The sequence below is a fragment of the Girardinichthys multiradiatus genome, chromosome 21, assembly GCF_021462225.1.
Source record: "Girardinichthys multiradiatus isolate DD_20200921_A chromosome 21, DD_fGirMul_XY1, whole genome shotgun sequence".
Classification (NCBI taxonomy): Eukaryota; Metazoa; Chordata; class Actinopteri; order Cyprinodontiformes; family Goodeidae; genus Girardinichthys; species Girardinichthys multiradiatus.
The window spans coordinates 32307404-32323955 of NC_061813.1; the positions used below are offsets into that span (position 1 = coordinate 32307404).

At 42.7% G+C, this 16552-nt stretch overlaps 1 protein-coding gene across 1 annotated transcript; it reads left to right on the forward strand.

The window, feature by feature from the left end:
• The first annotated feature begins 1240 nt into the window (after positions 1-1240).
• On the forward strand, positions 1241-15645 carry cdk13 (cyclin-dependent kinase 13). The gene is made up of 14 exons (XM_047350172.1): positions 1241-3254; positions 4474-5046; positions 5140-5298; positions 5405-5544; positions 5917-6087; positions 6161-6350; positions 6464-6520; positions 6626-6727; positions 6833-6910; positions 8265-8381; positions 8475-8606; positions 8682-8878; positions 11556-12059; positions 14210-15645. Exons 1-14 carry the CDS (start codon positions 2116-2118, stop codon positions 14908-14910), a joined length of 4260 nt encoding a protein of 1419 aa, XP_047206128.1. The 5' UTR covers positions 1241-2115; the 3' UTR covers positions 14911-15645.
• The last annotated feature ends 907 nt before the right edge of the window (positions 15646-16552 follow it).

Below are 16552 nucleotides of genomic sequence, written 5' to 3' on the forward strand. Positions count from 1 at the left end.
CGAAACCGCTTTAACAATTGATGTTTAAAAGCAGTTTTCTGTGATTTATACATCATCTACTGTAAGGGAATGTGATTATATGTCCATGTTAATGTGTATCAACTAGCAAGAGGTTTCTTAAAAGTCAATTTTTCAATATTTCATTCGGGTCAAATGTTTTAAACACAGATTTTAACCAAGAACAACGGAAATAGGAATGAATGTAAAATACAAAAAGAATAAAACAAAGACAAAAATTATAAGTGAAATGTGGGGCCATTTATGACGGTCCATCTTCATAATTTATAAATGTACCAAACTACAAACAGACATAAATAGTTAGGTTCATGGATAGGAAGTAGAGGTAGATTAGGACAAAGTGGGGGTACAATTGATGAAGTCATGAACCAGCCTATAGGGGGTTAGGAGGACAAGAAAGAGACTCCATACTTGTATGTTCCTAGTAGAATTTATTTGAACAAGACAGTACTCATTTCAAAGTAAATCTTTCATCTAACCAGCTTTGGAGTTCCCACTTGGTTTTTGATGCATGTTACCAGATGGGATCGCTATTAAAACAAGTGGAATGTTAATCACGCTTATTTATTTTTAGAAAATAGGAAATATGTTTTGTTAAAAAAAAAAAAAAAAAACGTCATGAAAATAACTGAACAAGACAAAAAGTAAAAACATCAGTGGGAACAGGTGCGTCTCACTTAATGATAATATCATTAAAAAGTTCATTTATTTCAGTTCATAGTAAAACTCGCATACTACAGATTCAATGTACATATGTTTCAATAGTGTATTTTTGTTATTTTGATGAATGCATCTTACAGCCAACGAAATCCCAAAGTTCAGTTACTCGGTGGATTAAAACAATAAAAAAGAAACTGAGAAACAGAATTTCAGGTTTTCATTGGCTGTACGATATAATTATTAAAATTAACAGAAATAAAAACCACTGCAGATAATCTGTTTCACTTTTTGACGTAAATTGCTGAATTAAATGTCTTTTCTGATATTAATTTTGTTTAAAAAATGTTTTTCAGTCGTACCTAATTTTAGACTGTTAGCAAAAATCTGACGTGATCATTTGTAATAATTATTGGAGAATGGTTTAGATCGTAATTATGTTTTTAATGTCTATTCGGTGTTCTGGTTTGAAGGCGAGGGTTTCCCTTCGGTGACGTCACCTCTGATCAGGATTACGCACGCGGGTTCTATTGGTTTACGTCGCCGCACGAGGCCTGTTGTTCGAACGCTTCACGGGCCTCGGCGATCTGAACCGTTAGCCACGTTACGCACAAACTTATTATATTTTGAAATGAATCCAAAGTGTTTCTAAACAGCTTTACGCGTCAGGGTAGCTGCTGTTTTTGGATGATGTTGTGAGGAGATGACTCATCTGTCCAACTGGATTTATTTAAAGAGCGGCGCGTTTTGAATGGCTTGGTTTTCCCGACTGAATTGCCTTGAACTCCACGCAAGGAGAAAGGATAGCTAGCCGGGCTAAGTTGGTAGCTGGGTAGTCACTTCCTTGTTGCACATCGGAGTGTGTTGTAAGGCGAGAAGAAGTTTCCAAGGGGACATTTTTTTATTTTTACAATGTAACAGGGTCTGGTAGATGGATTTAAAGTGTCGTGTGGACTGTAACGGTAAAGAAGAACTTGCTTTTTAATAATTGGAGTTGTTTTGGGCCTCTGTGGGCGATTCAATGGAATGCGACTGAACCAGAAGAGTTAGCTTGATAAAGCTAGCTGGTTAAAGCGATTAGCATTGTCTATCATATCTGGGAGACAGACGTCCTGGAATACAATGGTTAAATGCCGATTGGTTTTATGACTCCGCGCCGCAGCATTATTTAAATGTGGCGTATTGTTTGCCACTACGTGTTATCATTTGTAGGAACGCTCTCTCTCTGAACTCTTTAATGTGCTGGATTTGCAATGGAAACGTTCAGCTTTTGATCTTGCTAGCCGACAGGCTATCTGATTGCGAGGCGTCAGCTAAGTAACCTGTTACACTGCTAGCCCAATGTTTTGTTTAGCAGCACATCAGGGGACATAGTTTTGATAGAACATATTGTACTGGTATTCTGGACTTTGTAGTAGCTTTGATTTATTTGGAAGATAAATGCCCAATTCAGAGGTGCTTCGCGAGGGTCGCGGACGGAGCCCCTCTGAACAGCGACATGCTAACAGGCGGAGTAAGCCGGGGAGCGGTGCCACAGAGAGAGAGAGGCATAGGGATAAGAGGCGCTCATCGGCTGCCCGGAGGAAGAAACGCAGGCAGCAAAAGAACAGAGACCTGTGGCCCATCGGTGAAACAGAAAAACCTGAAAATAATCGAAAAGGCGCTTTTGATAAAGAGCTCGAACTTCGGACGCTAGTGGAGTATGACGATGTTAGCTCTCAGTCGGAGCGATTCTCTGGAAGCCCCTCTCCTAAACTTTACCCCCATGCTGACGGTGTGTCAGTGGATCGACTTAGCGATGTGGACTCGGGGGAATTTAACGGACCAGCATCCTTAGTAAAAGGGCAACTAGGGGCCCGAGAGGCAGTATACCTTAATAAGGACGGCATAACAAGAGGACCATCTATGAAGAACAAACAAGGGAAGGAGACAAGTAGGAAGAAGGACCGTCACAGCCGTGAGAAAGACTCCTCTAAAGTCAGGAGTGGAAGTAGCCTCAGTGGCTCTAAAAATCACAGAAACCCTGCAAAGACCGGTGACAGGAATGGCAAAAAGACTTCCACATCTCAGACCTCCCAATCCGCAGACAAAAAAGATTCAAAAAAGCACAAAAGTAAAACAAGGTCTGACAAAGAGCCTCCATCTGCATACAGAGAAGCTCCACAAGCTTACAGAGATGATCGCGATGACCTCAGGGCATACAGGAGAAGTCCTGGTTTTAAAGCAGACAGTCCCTATGGGACATCTTATTCATACAACTACCAGTCTCCTGGTGGGTATAACCAGGTTATATCTAGAAGAAGTCCTACTTTCGGAAGTAAAAGACTTTCACCTAGTTCCACTTATTATAGCCGGGACGTGGACATGTTTGGAGCATATGGTGTTACAAAGTCACCTAGTTCATACTCCAGCAACAAGAGAAAGCGATCTCCATCGAATCCAGTTAACTGGCGCAGGTCACCCAGTTTTGGCAGACACAGTCCATACGAACAAGGAGAGTTCGTCCCAAGTCCTTTTGGAAGTCGCAGAAGATCCCGAAGCCCTTACAGGAAGTCCATGAGTCCAAGTCCAGATGTCAGGTGAGCTCCTAAAGTATAGCTAAACCGTGATTACAATTTGTGTAAGAATCCAGCTAGGCATTGGTTGGTTACCGCATTTATGCTGTCCATCCCTCGCTCGTTGCTGCGAACTGCCAGCCAGCTGGCGGAAAGAAGGTTATCACGTCTTTCCCTAAAGAGAAAAGAGAAATTTGTTGTTTGGAGATAGGTCTGGCAGCTCCTCTTGTTTGTTAGTCAATGAAGCGCATAATGCAATAAACACTTATAATGCTACTTCTAAAATTAAGCATCCTTCATTCTAAATGTACATTTTTTTTTCTATCAAATTAATACTAAACACGCCGGTAGTGAAAATATCATTAATTTAGCAGCAGGAGTAATAAATCCAGCTTTCAATTTTTCAAAATAATGTTATATAGTGTGATTTTTTTTGTATTAATGATACTGTGAAGTTATTGTAGTATTTCTTGGGGTTATTGTCTATTTCAGAAAATAATACAGTGTCATTCTGAAATCTTTTGCGTTGTTGTTTTCTTGGTGTGGAGGAAAGAGACAGGAAGTGTAAACACAATGCAACAACTAAAACAACTCATATGATCCATTTTTACATTATGTGAAATAAATATCCACTTATCTGTTATATGCTGTTTTGCCGTTTTTATCTGTGTAACCATAATCCCACTGAGTGTGTTGCGTGGTGTAGCGGCTAAAGTCCTCAAGGCTGTCGTCATGGGTTTCAATCCTGACCTTGCCTTAAATTTACATTTATCATAGTTATCAATTGTGTTTTATCCCTTTTTGGGCCAGTTCCCTCTTATGAAATATGACCCCTCATTAAATCAAAATCCCTAGTTGACCTCCTCCTGTTAGCTAATATTTACACATATAAGCACATTGCTTCACAGTAGACTGAGTAGGATGTAGAAAATTACTTTAGGTTATCAGATTTTTTTAAAACAGGAACAAAATGTCCTCAAGGTGGGTACGAAGGGCTGCATGAGCAGGCGAAATATTCTGTGGCGCAGCTCCTTTAACAATTCAGTTCAAAATAACAATTCAGAAGGAAATACATTTTGTGCATATCAATTTGAAATCATTCATATCCCTTATATTTAATGGAAAATTGTCCAAGTTTTTTATTAAGAATAGAATGCATTTTACCAAACGTCTTTTTTTTTCTTTTTGGGATATTGTGTGAGGTGTTTTGTTTTGTGTGGTCTCAAAATATTTTCTTTTCCAGACGATCTGCTAGGTCACGCAGCAGAAGTCCATATTCAACCTCAAGGCATTCACGTTCTCGCAGCCGTCACCCGCACTCCCGTTCCCGGAGTCGCCACTCCAGCCTTTCGCCGAGCACGCTCACATTCAAAAGCAGCCTGGCAGCTGAGCTCAGTAAGCAGAAAAAAGTGAAGGCAGCAGAGGCAGCCGCCAAGGCCAAGAACTCGAGCAACACATCTACTCCGACCAAAGGTTCTTCATCTGCTCCTCAGCCAAGTCCCAAGCCTAACCACACAGCCAGGAAGGGACGTCCTCCCTCTCCACCTCCACCTCCACCAGAGAAGGGACCCAGAACCCCGTCGTCGAGCCAACCACAGTCCCCTTCAGAGAAGTTGTCCAAGAAGACCACAGAACGCCAGACCAGTAAGGACAGAGACGGGAAGGGGAGAGATGACTCTATACACCGGGACAAAAGGAAAGTGGGAGCATCTGGACCGAGCAAAGAAAAGGAACGAGCCACTGCTCCAGTTATTTCTACACTGCCAGCGTTACCATTGCCCCTAGCGACTGTTGAAAACCTAGATAAAGGGGAAAGGTATAGATTTACTTCAGGCTGTTTGAGTACATATTTGGGTTTTTATTCCATCGTTCCAATTTGCTCACACACGCTTTATTATTTTGTTTTCAGTTTAAAGGACACCTCGGCCTCAGCAAAGAAGAAGACGGAGAAGAAGTCCCGTCAGCTCCTGACCGACCTGCCTCTGCCCCCCGAGCTTCCTGGCAGCATATCTTCCCCACACAGCCCACCTGATGACAAAAAGTCCCAAACACTTCGTCGAAGACCAAGGTTTGTACAGAAAGAAGTGTGTGACTGCCTTGTTTTTGTTTTCACTGTGTGCTATATAATATGGAGGTTTTCCATCTTTTTATGAATGTTTTCCTCCCGTTCCCAGAATCTGTGGCCCAAGATACGGTGAAATTAAAGAAACAGAGATGTATTGGGGAAAACGTTGCGTGGACAAGTTTGAGATCATTGGAATAACAGGAGAAGGGACCTATGGTCAGGTGTATAAAGCTAAAGACAAAGACACGGGTGAGATTTTACATCCACATGAATGTGTTCCTCTGGAATAATCAGGTTTCCTATGTCATCTGGACCAGCCTGGTATTCAAAGTATTTTCCAAGTCGGGATAAGTATATTAAAAAATAAAGTAAGGAAAAGTATTTTTATGTTCAGACTGTTCCAGACTTCGATCCCTATTCCTTTATTTTGAAGTTTAATCCATCTGTTTGTACATTCATCCGTTCACCCATCCATCCCCTTACCAGTGCAGAAATATTTGCCATAAATTAGTGGTAAACTCGTGTATTTATACTTAGAAAAAAAAACAACCGAGAACTCTGGAAATCTGATTGAAAAATGAAAAGATTTGTCATAAACCATTCTTGACTTTCCTCCTATAGGTGAGATGGTGGCTCTGAAGAAAGTTCGCTTAGACAATGAAAAAGAGGGTTTCCCAATCACAGCCATTAGAGAGATTAAAATTCTGCGACAGCTCAATCACAAGAGCATCATAAACATGAAGGAGATCGTCACTGACAAGGAAGATGCTCTGGATTTTAAGAATGATAAAGGTAGCATTTTCCAGTTGTTGTTATTCGCTATTTTGCATTTCTGTGCTGATGGAAGCATTTTTTCTGGTCTTAGGTGCTTTTTATCTAGTATTTGAGTACATGGACCACGACCTGATGGGCCTGCTGGAGTCGGGTCTGGTCCATTTCAACGAGAACCACATTAAGTCCTTTATGCGGCAGCTGCTGGAGGGACTGGACTACTGTCACAAGAAGAACTTTCTTCATAGAGACATCAAGTGCTCCAACATTCTGCTCAATAACAAGTGAGCCAGAGATTTCTCCGTTTAAGAGAACAGTCCTCTGTTTTGTCACCTTGTTAAAGATTCTTTTCTTTCTCCCCAACACTCGTTAATCAATGTTTTCCTCTTTCAATCAGAGGTCAAATAAAGCTCGCAGACTTTGGACTTGCTCGATTGTACAACTCTGAAGAGAGGTGAGTCTCGTGTTCTTGGTGCAAGTATCTTGATTTTGAGTCAGGTTTTATTTGTCGAGCTTTTTGGTTTGATTATGTCAGTAATGAACACATCTGCTTTTCCAGTCGACCATATACCAATAAAGTGATCACACTGTGGTACCGTCCCCCGGAGCTGCTGTTGGGGGAAGAGAGGTACACACCGGCTATCGACGTGTGGAGCTGCGGGTAGGTGATCATCTGTTCGTTGAACTTGACTTTGACTATTTATACAATTCTTGTAAATTACCTGTTTATGCACTCACGATCAATGTGCTCTTCTGTTTGTCACAGGTGCATTCTGGGCGAACTCTTCACAAAGAAACCAATCTTTCAAGCTAACCAGGAGCTTGCACAGTTAGAACTTATCAGGTAAGTCAGCTGCATTCATGAAATGCAGTCTGGGTTTCAGCTCTAGATACGAATGTATCGGCACATAATACAAATAATTTGCGCTCTGTCAGATTCTAAGAAGATTAAGTTAAAGTTTTTATGTTTCTATCAATAACAGCAATATAACATGAATATAAACACAATAAAGTTTACCAGTTGTTGAATAAACACTCCTTAATGATCTAATCAGGATTAATTACATTGTTACGTGCAAACATCAGTAAAGAATTCAAAAGTTATGTTTTGTGGAATTTAAAAGTACTTTTAAATGAACAAAAAGTGGAATAATATTTGGTTTGTAAACTATTCAAACAAACAAGAGGCTCATTAACTGCAATATCTTAAAGTTAGTATACATTTATTATGGTTTTATAGTTAATCAGGTGTTTAAAAAAATCAACTGAATACGGAACCACAGCAAATGAATGAAGGACAGAGTCTGAACATTGAGACATTTGTTCACTTTCTCCTGATGCACATTTTTCAACATATGGATGACAGAGCATGTCGGAGCTTTATTCTGAACCTACCACGGTTGATTTCTTTTTTCCCTTGCTGCTCCGCTCCAGCGTTATTTAGAAAATACCCGCTCCGCCCCTCCAGTAAAACCACATGGAGAACACAAACGTTTCTCCCTGCTTCTCGTGCGTTTGTCTGCACGGCACAGCCCTACATGAACACTTAAATAGCCGTGTTCCTCCACCATTAGTTGAAACAATATAGTTCCTCTCCCTCAGCGGTGAATTGGTAACATTTGAACACCTCCAGACCTTTAATAATTTACTACATGTTGTGATTTTCTTGAGGGAGCAGGTGGACCTGTTGGCAGGGAGAAGGCCCCTTGCATAATGGTAGGGAAAACACTGCTTTGGTATGCTGATATGCTGCGTTTTCTGTTCTCCAAACGCAGCGCTGTTCATTATGACCATACCAATTGCAGAAATATTGTGGTTCAATCAGATGTCACCTAAGTCGTGGTTTGCCGGCACCAGTGTCACTGTTGAATGATGGACATCAGTATAAATTAATAGCATAACACTCCTCAGTCTGATCTGCAACATATGAGAGGGATGTACTTTGTTTTTTCCATGACTGTACGAACACATTAAGAAAAGGTTTTTAGGAGAGAAATATTTCCAATAGGACCTTCCTTAAAGGTAGAAATATTTACTGAATACTTGGGAATTCAGACGGCCAGTTTTGTGGTTTTTCTTTTTTGGTTGAAAGTAAAAGATGGAGAAATTAAAAAGGGAAAAGTGTTGTGGTTTATAGTCCTTTACATTCACACCTTACTCCATTCTGCTAGAATAATTAAATCATGTGTTTCTTGTAGCCGAATCTGCGGCAGCCCCTGTCCTGCTGTTTGGCCAGATGTCATAAAGCTTCCCTTCTTCAACACCATGAAACCAAAGAAGCAATACCGGAGGCGCCTAAGGGAGGAGTTTGCTTTGTAAGTTAAATGTAGCTTATTGTTTCAGATTTCTGAGAGCTGGTCTTCAGCTGTTTTATTTTGCTGTGATCTTGTGCTTCTGTTGCTGCTCAGCATCCCGCCATCTGCCCTGGACCTCTTCGACCACATGCTGAACCTGGACCCCAGCAAACGCTGCACAGCTGAACAAGCGCTGGGCAGTGAGTTCCTCAAGGATGTAGATCCAGACAAGATGCCTCCTCCAGAGTACGTTACGGTTCATGTCGTTTCGACGTGATGATTGCAGTGTTATCAGATCGTTGACATTTTCTGTCTTCACAGTCTTCCCCTTTGGCAAGATTGTCACGAGCTGTGGAGTAAGAAGCGCCGCCGACAGAAGCAGATGCCAGAAGAGCTGGTGGCCCCTAAGGCCCCCCGCAAAGAGCTCGGCCTCGATGATAGCCGCAGTAACACTCCGCAGGGCTTCTCTGCTCCGGGAGGCATCAAGGCACAAAATGCAGCTGCTTCTTTGCTGCTTGGTGAGTTTAACTACTGTTTGTTTCTGCTGTTCTGTTATTTGCTGTATAGTCGACAGTAAAAACGTCTTGAGAATTGGCCCAGAATCTACTCTGAAATGCTCAAGCGTTCTTGTTGAGAATCAGGGTCACATGAGCCCAAAAATGTGGCTTTTCAGCCCAGATGAATAAAAACACTGAACATAGAGTGGTGGTGGCGGCAGCATCATGCTTTGCTTCAGCTGGACAGGAGAGCCTGTCAAAACTACTGGGTTGATGAATGGGGCTCAAATACAACTGTTAGAGGCTGTATCAAAGTTTGTGGTTTTAAAATGACAAAATGTTAAGACCAAAAGTATGAATACTTGCCCAAGGCACTGAAGTTCAGTACATCCCATGGTTTCCGCTACATGTAATTGATCGTGGTGCATCGCCAAAGCAAAATGCAAGCCGCCACACCTTCAGAATGTTTTTATATATATATATATATATATATATATATATATATATATATATATATATATATATATATACTGCCTAAAAAAAAAAGGGAACACTTACACAACACAATATAACTCCAAGTAAATCAAACTTCTATGAAATCAAACTGTCCATTTAGGAAGCAACAATGATTGACAATCAATTTCACATGTTGTTCACATGGAAAAGACAACAGGAGGAAATCTTTGCTGATTAGCAAGACACTCAATAAAGGAGTGGTTCTGCAGGTGGGGACCACAGACCACTTCTCAGTACCGATGTTTTCTGGTTGATGTTTTGGTCACTGTTGAATGTTGGTGGTGCTTTCACACTCGTGGTAGCATGAGACGGACTCTACAACCCACACAAGTGGCTCAGGTAGTGCAGCTCATCCAGGATGGCACATCAATGCGAGCTGTGGCAAGAAGGTTTGCTGTGTCTGTCAGTGTAGTGTCCAGAGCCTGGAGGAACTACCAGGAGACAGGCCAGTACACCAGGAGACGTGGAGGAGGCCGTAGGAGGGCAACAACCCAGCAGCAGGACCACTACCTCTGCCTTTGTGCAAGGAGGAACAGGAGGAGCACTGCCAGAGCCCAAATGACCTCCAGCAGGCCACAAATGTGCATGTGTCTGCACAAATGGTTAGAAACTGACTCCATGAGGATGGTATGAGGGCCTGACGTCCACAAATGGGGGTTGTGCTCACAGCCCAACACCGTGCAGGACGCTTGGCATTTGCCAGAGAATACCAGGATTGGTAAATTCGTCACTGGCACCCTGTGATCTTCACAGATGAAAGCAGATTCACACTGAGCACATGTGACAAACGTGACAGAGTCTGGAGACACCGTGGAGAGCGATCTGCTGCCTGCAACATCTTTCAGCATGACTGGTTTGGCAGTGGGTCAACAATGGTGTGGGGTGGCATTTCTTTGGTTCGCCAGAGGTAGCCTGACTGCCATTAGGTACCGAGATGAGATCCTCAGACTCCTTGTGAGACCATATGCTGGTGCGGTTGGCCCTGGGTTCCTCCTAATGTAGGATAATGCTAGACCTCATGTGGCTGGAGTGTGTCAGAAGTTCCTGCAAGATGAAGACATTGAAGCTATAGACTGGCCCGCCTGTTCCCCAGACCTGAATCTGATTGAGAACATCTGAGACATCATGTCTCGCTCCATCCACCAACGTCACGTTGCACCACAGACTGTCCAGGAGTTGGTGGATGCTTTAGTCCAGGTCTGGGAGGAGATCCCTCAGGAGACCATCCACCGTCTCATCAGGAGCATGTCCAGGCGTTGTAGGGAGGTCATACAGACACGTGGAGGCCACACACAATACTGAGCCTCATTTTGACTTGTTTTAAGGACATTACATCAAAGTTGGATCAGCCTGTAGTGTTTTTTTCCACTTTAATTTTGTGTGTGACTCCAAATCCAGGCCTCCATTGGTTAATAAATTTGATCTCCATTGATGATTTTTATGTGATTTTGTTGTCAGCACATTCAACTTTGTACAGAACAAAGTATTTAATGAGAATATTTCATTCATTCAGATCTAGGATGTTATTTGAGTGTTCCCTTTATCTTTGTGTGTATGTATGTGTGTATATATATATATATATATACTGACTATAAATATCACAGAATCTTAAAATGTATTTTATTTTGATAAACCAACACCGCCGGCTCCTTCCTGCCTGCGAAGCTGCTTCAGCGGTTCGTTGATGGAGGCGAAAGAATTCCACATTCTGTTCCGTTCCAACCGACGGAGCACCTGTGTTGTTATGTTAATTAACGAGAACGGTTCCACATTCTCCGTGACTACTCCGAACGTCAGCGGACCCACTCTCCGTCGTTCTCCGTCAAATTACGGAACAACTCCAATTTTCTGCTCCATTCCGGTCCACCTTGCTCCTGCCGAGACAACCAGTGTATCTCTCGTGCATGCTTTCCTCGGACTCCAAGGAACTTGGAGCGGACGCATGTTGCATTTGGATGACAATAATGTAGTTCATTCATATAACTTTTACCTTAATGTGTAATGTTTCAGATACGTTTTGAACAGCACAATGTCCCCCCCCCCAGCCCACCGCCCCAATAAAAAAAAAAAAAAAAAAGTCCTAGAGGAAACCCTGCATCCATTGATTTTCTTGCACATCCTACTATTGTAGCTGTTTTATTAATAATAACAATAACATTTGATGCTTATTTTTTGATTACAGAACCAAAGGGTCCAAACTCCCAGTTTACCCAGGAGCAGTTGGCGGTCCTCTTGAACTTACTGGGCCAGACCAAGAGTACAATCAACACAGCCCAGTTTGTTCAGTCTATAAGCACAAAGGTTAACCAGGAGGCATTGCAGCAGCTCACTAAAGCCTTAGCTCCCTCTGACCCGTCTGAACCCGTGCCCCAACCCGTGCCCGCCAAGCCTCCGCAGCCTCCCGCCCCAGCAGGAGTACCACGTACACCTCCACTGCCCAAGCCTCCTTCGCCCCCCATGTCTGCACCGTCGAGTATTCCAGAGGGCGAAGCTGCATCTGCCACACAGACGGCAGTGACCATGCTGCTAGCTCAGCTGCTCCAGGCTCAGCAGGTTCAGAGGCAGGATGCAACTGATGCCGGAGAAGGAGCAGAGAGCACCAACCCACCCGGAGCTGCAGCCCCACCACCAACGCTTCCACCTCCAGAGGTCAAACAGCCTCCAGAGCCGAGCCCCGTTTCTCCAGGTGAGAGGGCAACATTTTACTAAAGCAATGAACAAAAACGCATCATAAGCATGTATCATGAGAACATTTGCTTGTATTAATTTTTATTTATTCATACAGGTCCTTCTCAAAATATTAGCATATTGTAATAAAGTTCATTATTTTCCAGAATGTCATGATGAAAATTTAACATTCATATATTTTAGATTCATTGCACACTAACTGAAATATTTCAGGTCTTTTATTGTCTTAATACGGATGATTTTGGCATACAGCTCATGAAAACCCAAAATTCCTATCTCACAAAATTAGCATATCATTAAAAGGGTCTCTAAATGAGCTATGAACCTAATCATCTGAATCAATGAGTTAACTCTAAACACCTGCAAAAGATTCCTGAGGCCTTTAAAACTCCCAGCCTGGTTCATCACTCAAAACCCCAATCATGGGTAAGACTGCCGACCTGACTGCTGTCCAGAAGGCCACTATTGACACCCTCAAGCAAGAGGGTAAGACACAGAAAGACATTTCTGAACGAATTGGCTGTTCCCAGAGTGCTGTATCAAGGCACCTCAGTGGGAAGTCTGTGGGAAGGAAAAAGTGTGGCAGAAAACGCTGCACAACGAGAAGAGGTGACCGGACCCTGAGGAAGATTGTGGAGAAGGGCCGATTCCAGACCTTGGGGGACCTGTGGAAGCAGTGGACTGAGTCTGGAGTAGAAACATCCAGAGCCACCGTGCACAGGTGTGTGCAGGAAATGGGCTACAGGTGCCGCATTCCCCAGGTCAAGCCACTTTTGAACCAGAAACAGCGGCAGAAGCGCCTGACCTGGGCTACAGAGAAGCAGCACTGGACTGTTGCTCAGTGGTCCAAAGTACTTTTTTCGGATGAAAGCAAATTCTGCATGTCATTCGGAAATCAAGGTGCGAGAGTCTGGAGGAAGACTGGGGAGAAGGAAATGCCAAAATGCCAGAAGTCCAGTGTCAAGTACCCACAGTCAGTGATGGTCTGGGGTGCCGTGTCAGCTGCTGGTGTTGGTCCACTGTGTTTTATCAAGGGCAGGGTCAATGCAGCTAGCTATCAGGAGATTTTGGAGCACTTCATGCTTCCATCTGCTGAAAAGCTTTATGGAGATGAAGATTTCATTTTTCAGCACGACCTGGCACCTGCTCACAGTGCCAAAACCACTGGTAAATGGTTTACTGACCATGGTATCAGTGTGCTCAATTGGCCTGCCAACTCTCCTGACCTGAACCCCATAGAGAATCTGTGGGATATTGTGAAGAGAACGTTGAGAGACTCAAGACCCAACACTCTGGATGAGCTAAAGGCCGCTATCGAAGCATCCTGGGCCTCCATAAGACCTCAGCAGTGCCACAGGCTGATTGCCTCCATGCCACGCCGCATTGAAGCAGTCATTTCTGCCAAAGGATTCCCGACCAAGTATTGAGTGCATAACTGTACATGATTATTTGAAGGTTGACGTTTTTTGTATTAAAAACAATTTTCTTTTATTGGTCGGATGAAATATGCTAATTTTGTGAGATAGGAATTTTGGGTTTTCATGAGCTGTATGCCAAAATCATCCGTATTTAGACAATAAAAGACCTGAAATATTTCAGTTAGTGTGCAATGAATCTAAAATATATGAATGTTAAATTTTCATCATGACATTATGGAAAATAATGAACTTTATCACAATATGCTAATATTTTGAGAAGGACCTGTATGTGTTGTAATAATATGACAAACTAATCGTCAAAATGAAGAGAAATACGTGTAGCTACTTCATATATATCGCTGGGTGTAGTAAATTGGAGTTTTACTTTTTGAATTTTTTAAAATTGACTGAGATGTACCTGTTAGTTTTGTCATTTAATCAATAAACCAAGTTATGTTTTTAATTGTACCTTGTTCGTCAGTAGCGCTGTCAGTTGTTTACAACAGGAAAGGACTGCAGAGTTTGCAGGAATCTACTTTGTTTCAATAGAATTCACATTGTTGGCGGTTCTAGGAAAACATTAATATTGTGTTGTGGGTCTCAGTCATGCCATAGTTCAAGATGTCTTAAAGATTACTGCTGATAAGAACCAGTTTTGACTCTTAAAAAAGAAATCTGTTGGCAAATGTTTCTGATATTCCATCTGTGTTATATATTTTCTGTTTTAAAGTGTCTGAGGTAGGTGGCGTGTCCATCCTGCCCCCAGATCAGCGCCCACCTGAGCCTCCAGAGCCACCCCCACACGCCGACCTGGACTACCGGCAGCCTCCACCTGAGCCTAAGCTGGGTCATGCTCCCCCAATCTCTTCTGCGAGCGGAGGTGATGGAGGTCGGCCCCCGGAGCCGGACTACCCTCCTCTTCCTTCTGCAGAGGGCTCTTCGTATAGCCATCCTCCTCCTCCACCACCATTCAGTCCCGCAGGCTTCGGGGACAACTACATGGGTCACATGTTGGGTGGAGGTCTGCCACCTCACGCTCTGAGGGAAGTTTTCAGCGGACTCGTACAAGCCCCCGGATCCTCAAACAGTGCTGGAGTTCTGCCACCATCCCACCCAGACCAGTTCCCACCTGGAGCAGCACCAGCTGCAACTTCTGGACCCAATAGCATGCTGTTCAGTGGAGACAAGGACCACAGATTCGAGTACAATCACAGTCCTTTACCTGTGGAGGGACAACCCAACCCCAGCTCAATGCACATGTACAACCATGCAATGGCTAGAAAGGATGGAGTTCCTCCTCCGCCTCCTATCCCGGCACCAGGACAACCCTGGGGCTCCCCATCCCAAGTCGGGGCACCGCCTCTTCCCCTTGGATTTGTTCCACATATGAATTCAACAGCAACAATCAGAGGACGAGGGCTGCCTTTCTGAAAGCCTGGAAACTTGACATGCAACAAACGATAGAAGGCTGCAGGACTCTGCAGGGTGATGTTTTTTAGACCTTATCAGATGCATCTGGAGATGCACATTAAGTTTTAATAACTTAAGTATGTATAAAGCATTGTATTTTTCCTTAATCTGAAATATGTTGCAGAAGGACAAATGAATAACAACAGGAGCTTTTCTCGCTCATACTGTTTTCATATTTTTTTTGTAATCTATTCTGCTGTCTTTTAAATTAAACTTTTACCTTGTCCTTGTTTTGTTTTTGAGTTGTACAGTGTCAGGCCGGGTGAAATGTTTCTTCTCTACCTTAGCCTATCTGTAATATTCCGAGGCAGAGTAGTATTAACGTTTTCCACTACTGACCAAAGTAGGCAGAAACTATTTTGGCTATGAAAGAAAATGGATGCAGACTTAAAATATGACTGATGATGTGGTGTCGTTTTTTTCTGTCATGAAATCGATGGCTGATGAATGGAGCGTCGCCGCAGGAAGCTTATTCAAGGACTTAAGACTGTAGCACTCGTACGACCGCAGCACACATCACGAAGACTTGGAGTTTCATGGGAATCCTCGGCAGTGTAAAAAGATAAATAAAAATCATGAGTGAAGCAAACGGATCCAAAATTAAAAAGGAAATGATTTTTTTTTTTTTTGTACTAAAATGATTTGTCCTCCTCCCTTGTCCTTTGGCAAATGTTTATTAAAGAAATGCCAACAGTGTGTCTTTGGCTGTTTTTTTACACTGTTTGATGTGCACTTTAAAATGAAATGATGAATCCTACCATGGGGGGGCAGTGTCGGGTCAATCACTCCACACAGACGTTCACTGCAGCAGTGACTGAGATACACTGACTTCTTGCTCTTATTTAAATCACTTCAGACCTGTCTGCAAACTGAGATATTAAGGGAGTTTTTATAGCAAAAGATACAGGTTCATTTCAGTAAAGTAGAATACAGTAATCTTTTTCTGTAATTCAAAAAAAAAACTCAGGTTCATTAAACACTTGATTTTGATCATTATGACTTGCAGCTAATGGAAAACAAAATCCGGTCTCAGAAAATTTTAATACTAAGAGAAAAACTGAATCTTAAAAGATGTTATGGCCTACATCAGAATCAGTTTTATTGCCAGGTTCGTACATACAACAAATGAGGAATTTGACTCCGGTTCACTTTGCTCTCTGGGTTTGTTTTTTGTGTTATAAGCTATATTCTGCATATATCCTTATGTCCATAAATACATATATACAATATACACATATACAAAGGTGGATTTGCAACTTCAGTATGAGGTTGTTTGGTACTTTAATGAATGTTCATCAGAGAAACAGCCTGGGGGAAGAAACTGTCTCTGTAGCGGCGGCCTGAAGGTAAAACTCTAAACAGTTTATGTGCAGGGTGTGTGGGGTCTGCAGAGATTTTTCCAGCTCTTTTCCTGACCCTTGACCTGTATAAGTCCTGGATGGAGGGAAGGTCAGCTCTGATTATTTTCTCTGCAGTCCTGATTATTCGTTGCAGTCTGCACCTTTCCTGTTTTGTGGATGAGCCAAACCACACTGAGATGGATGAAGACAGGACAGACTGAATGATGGCAGTGTAGAAGATGACCAACAGCTCCTGTGGAAGG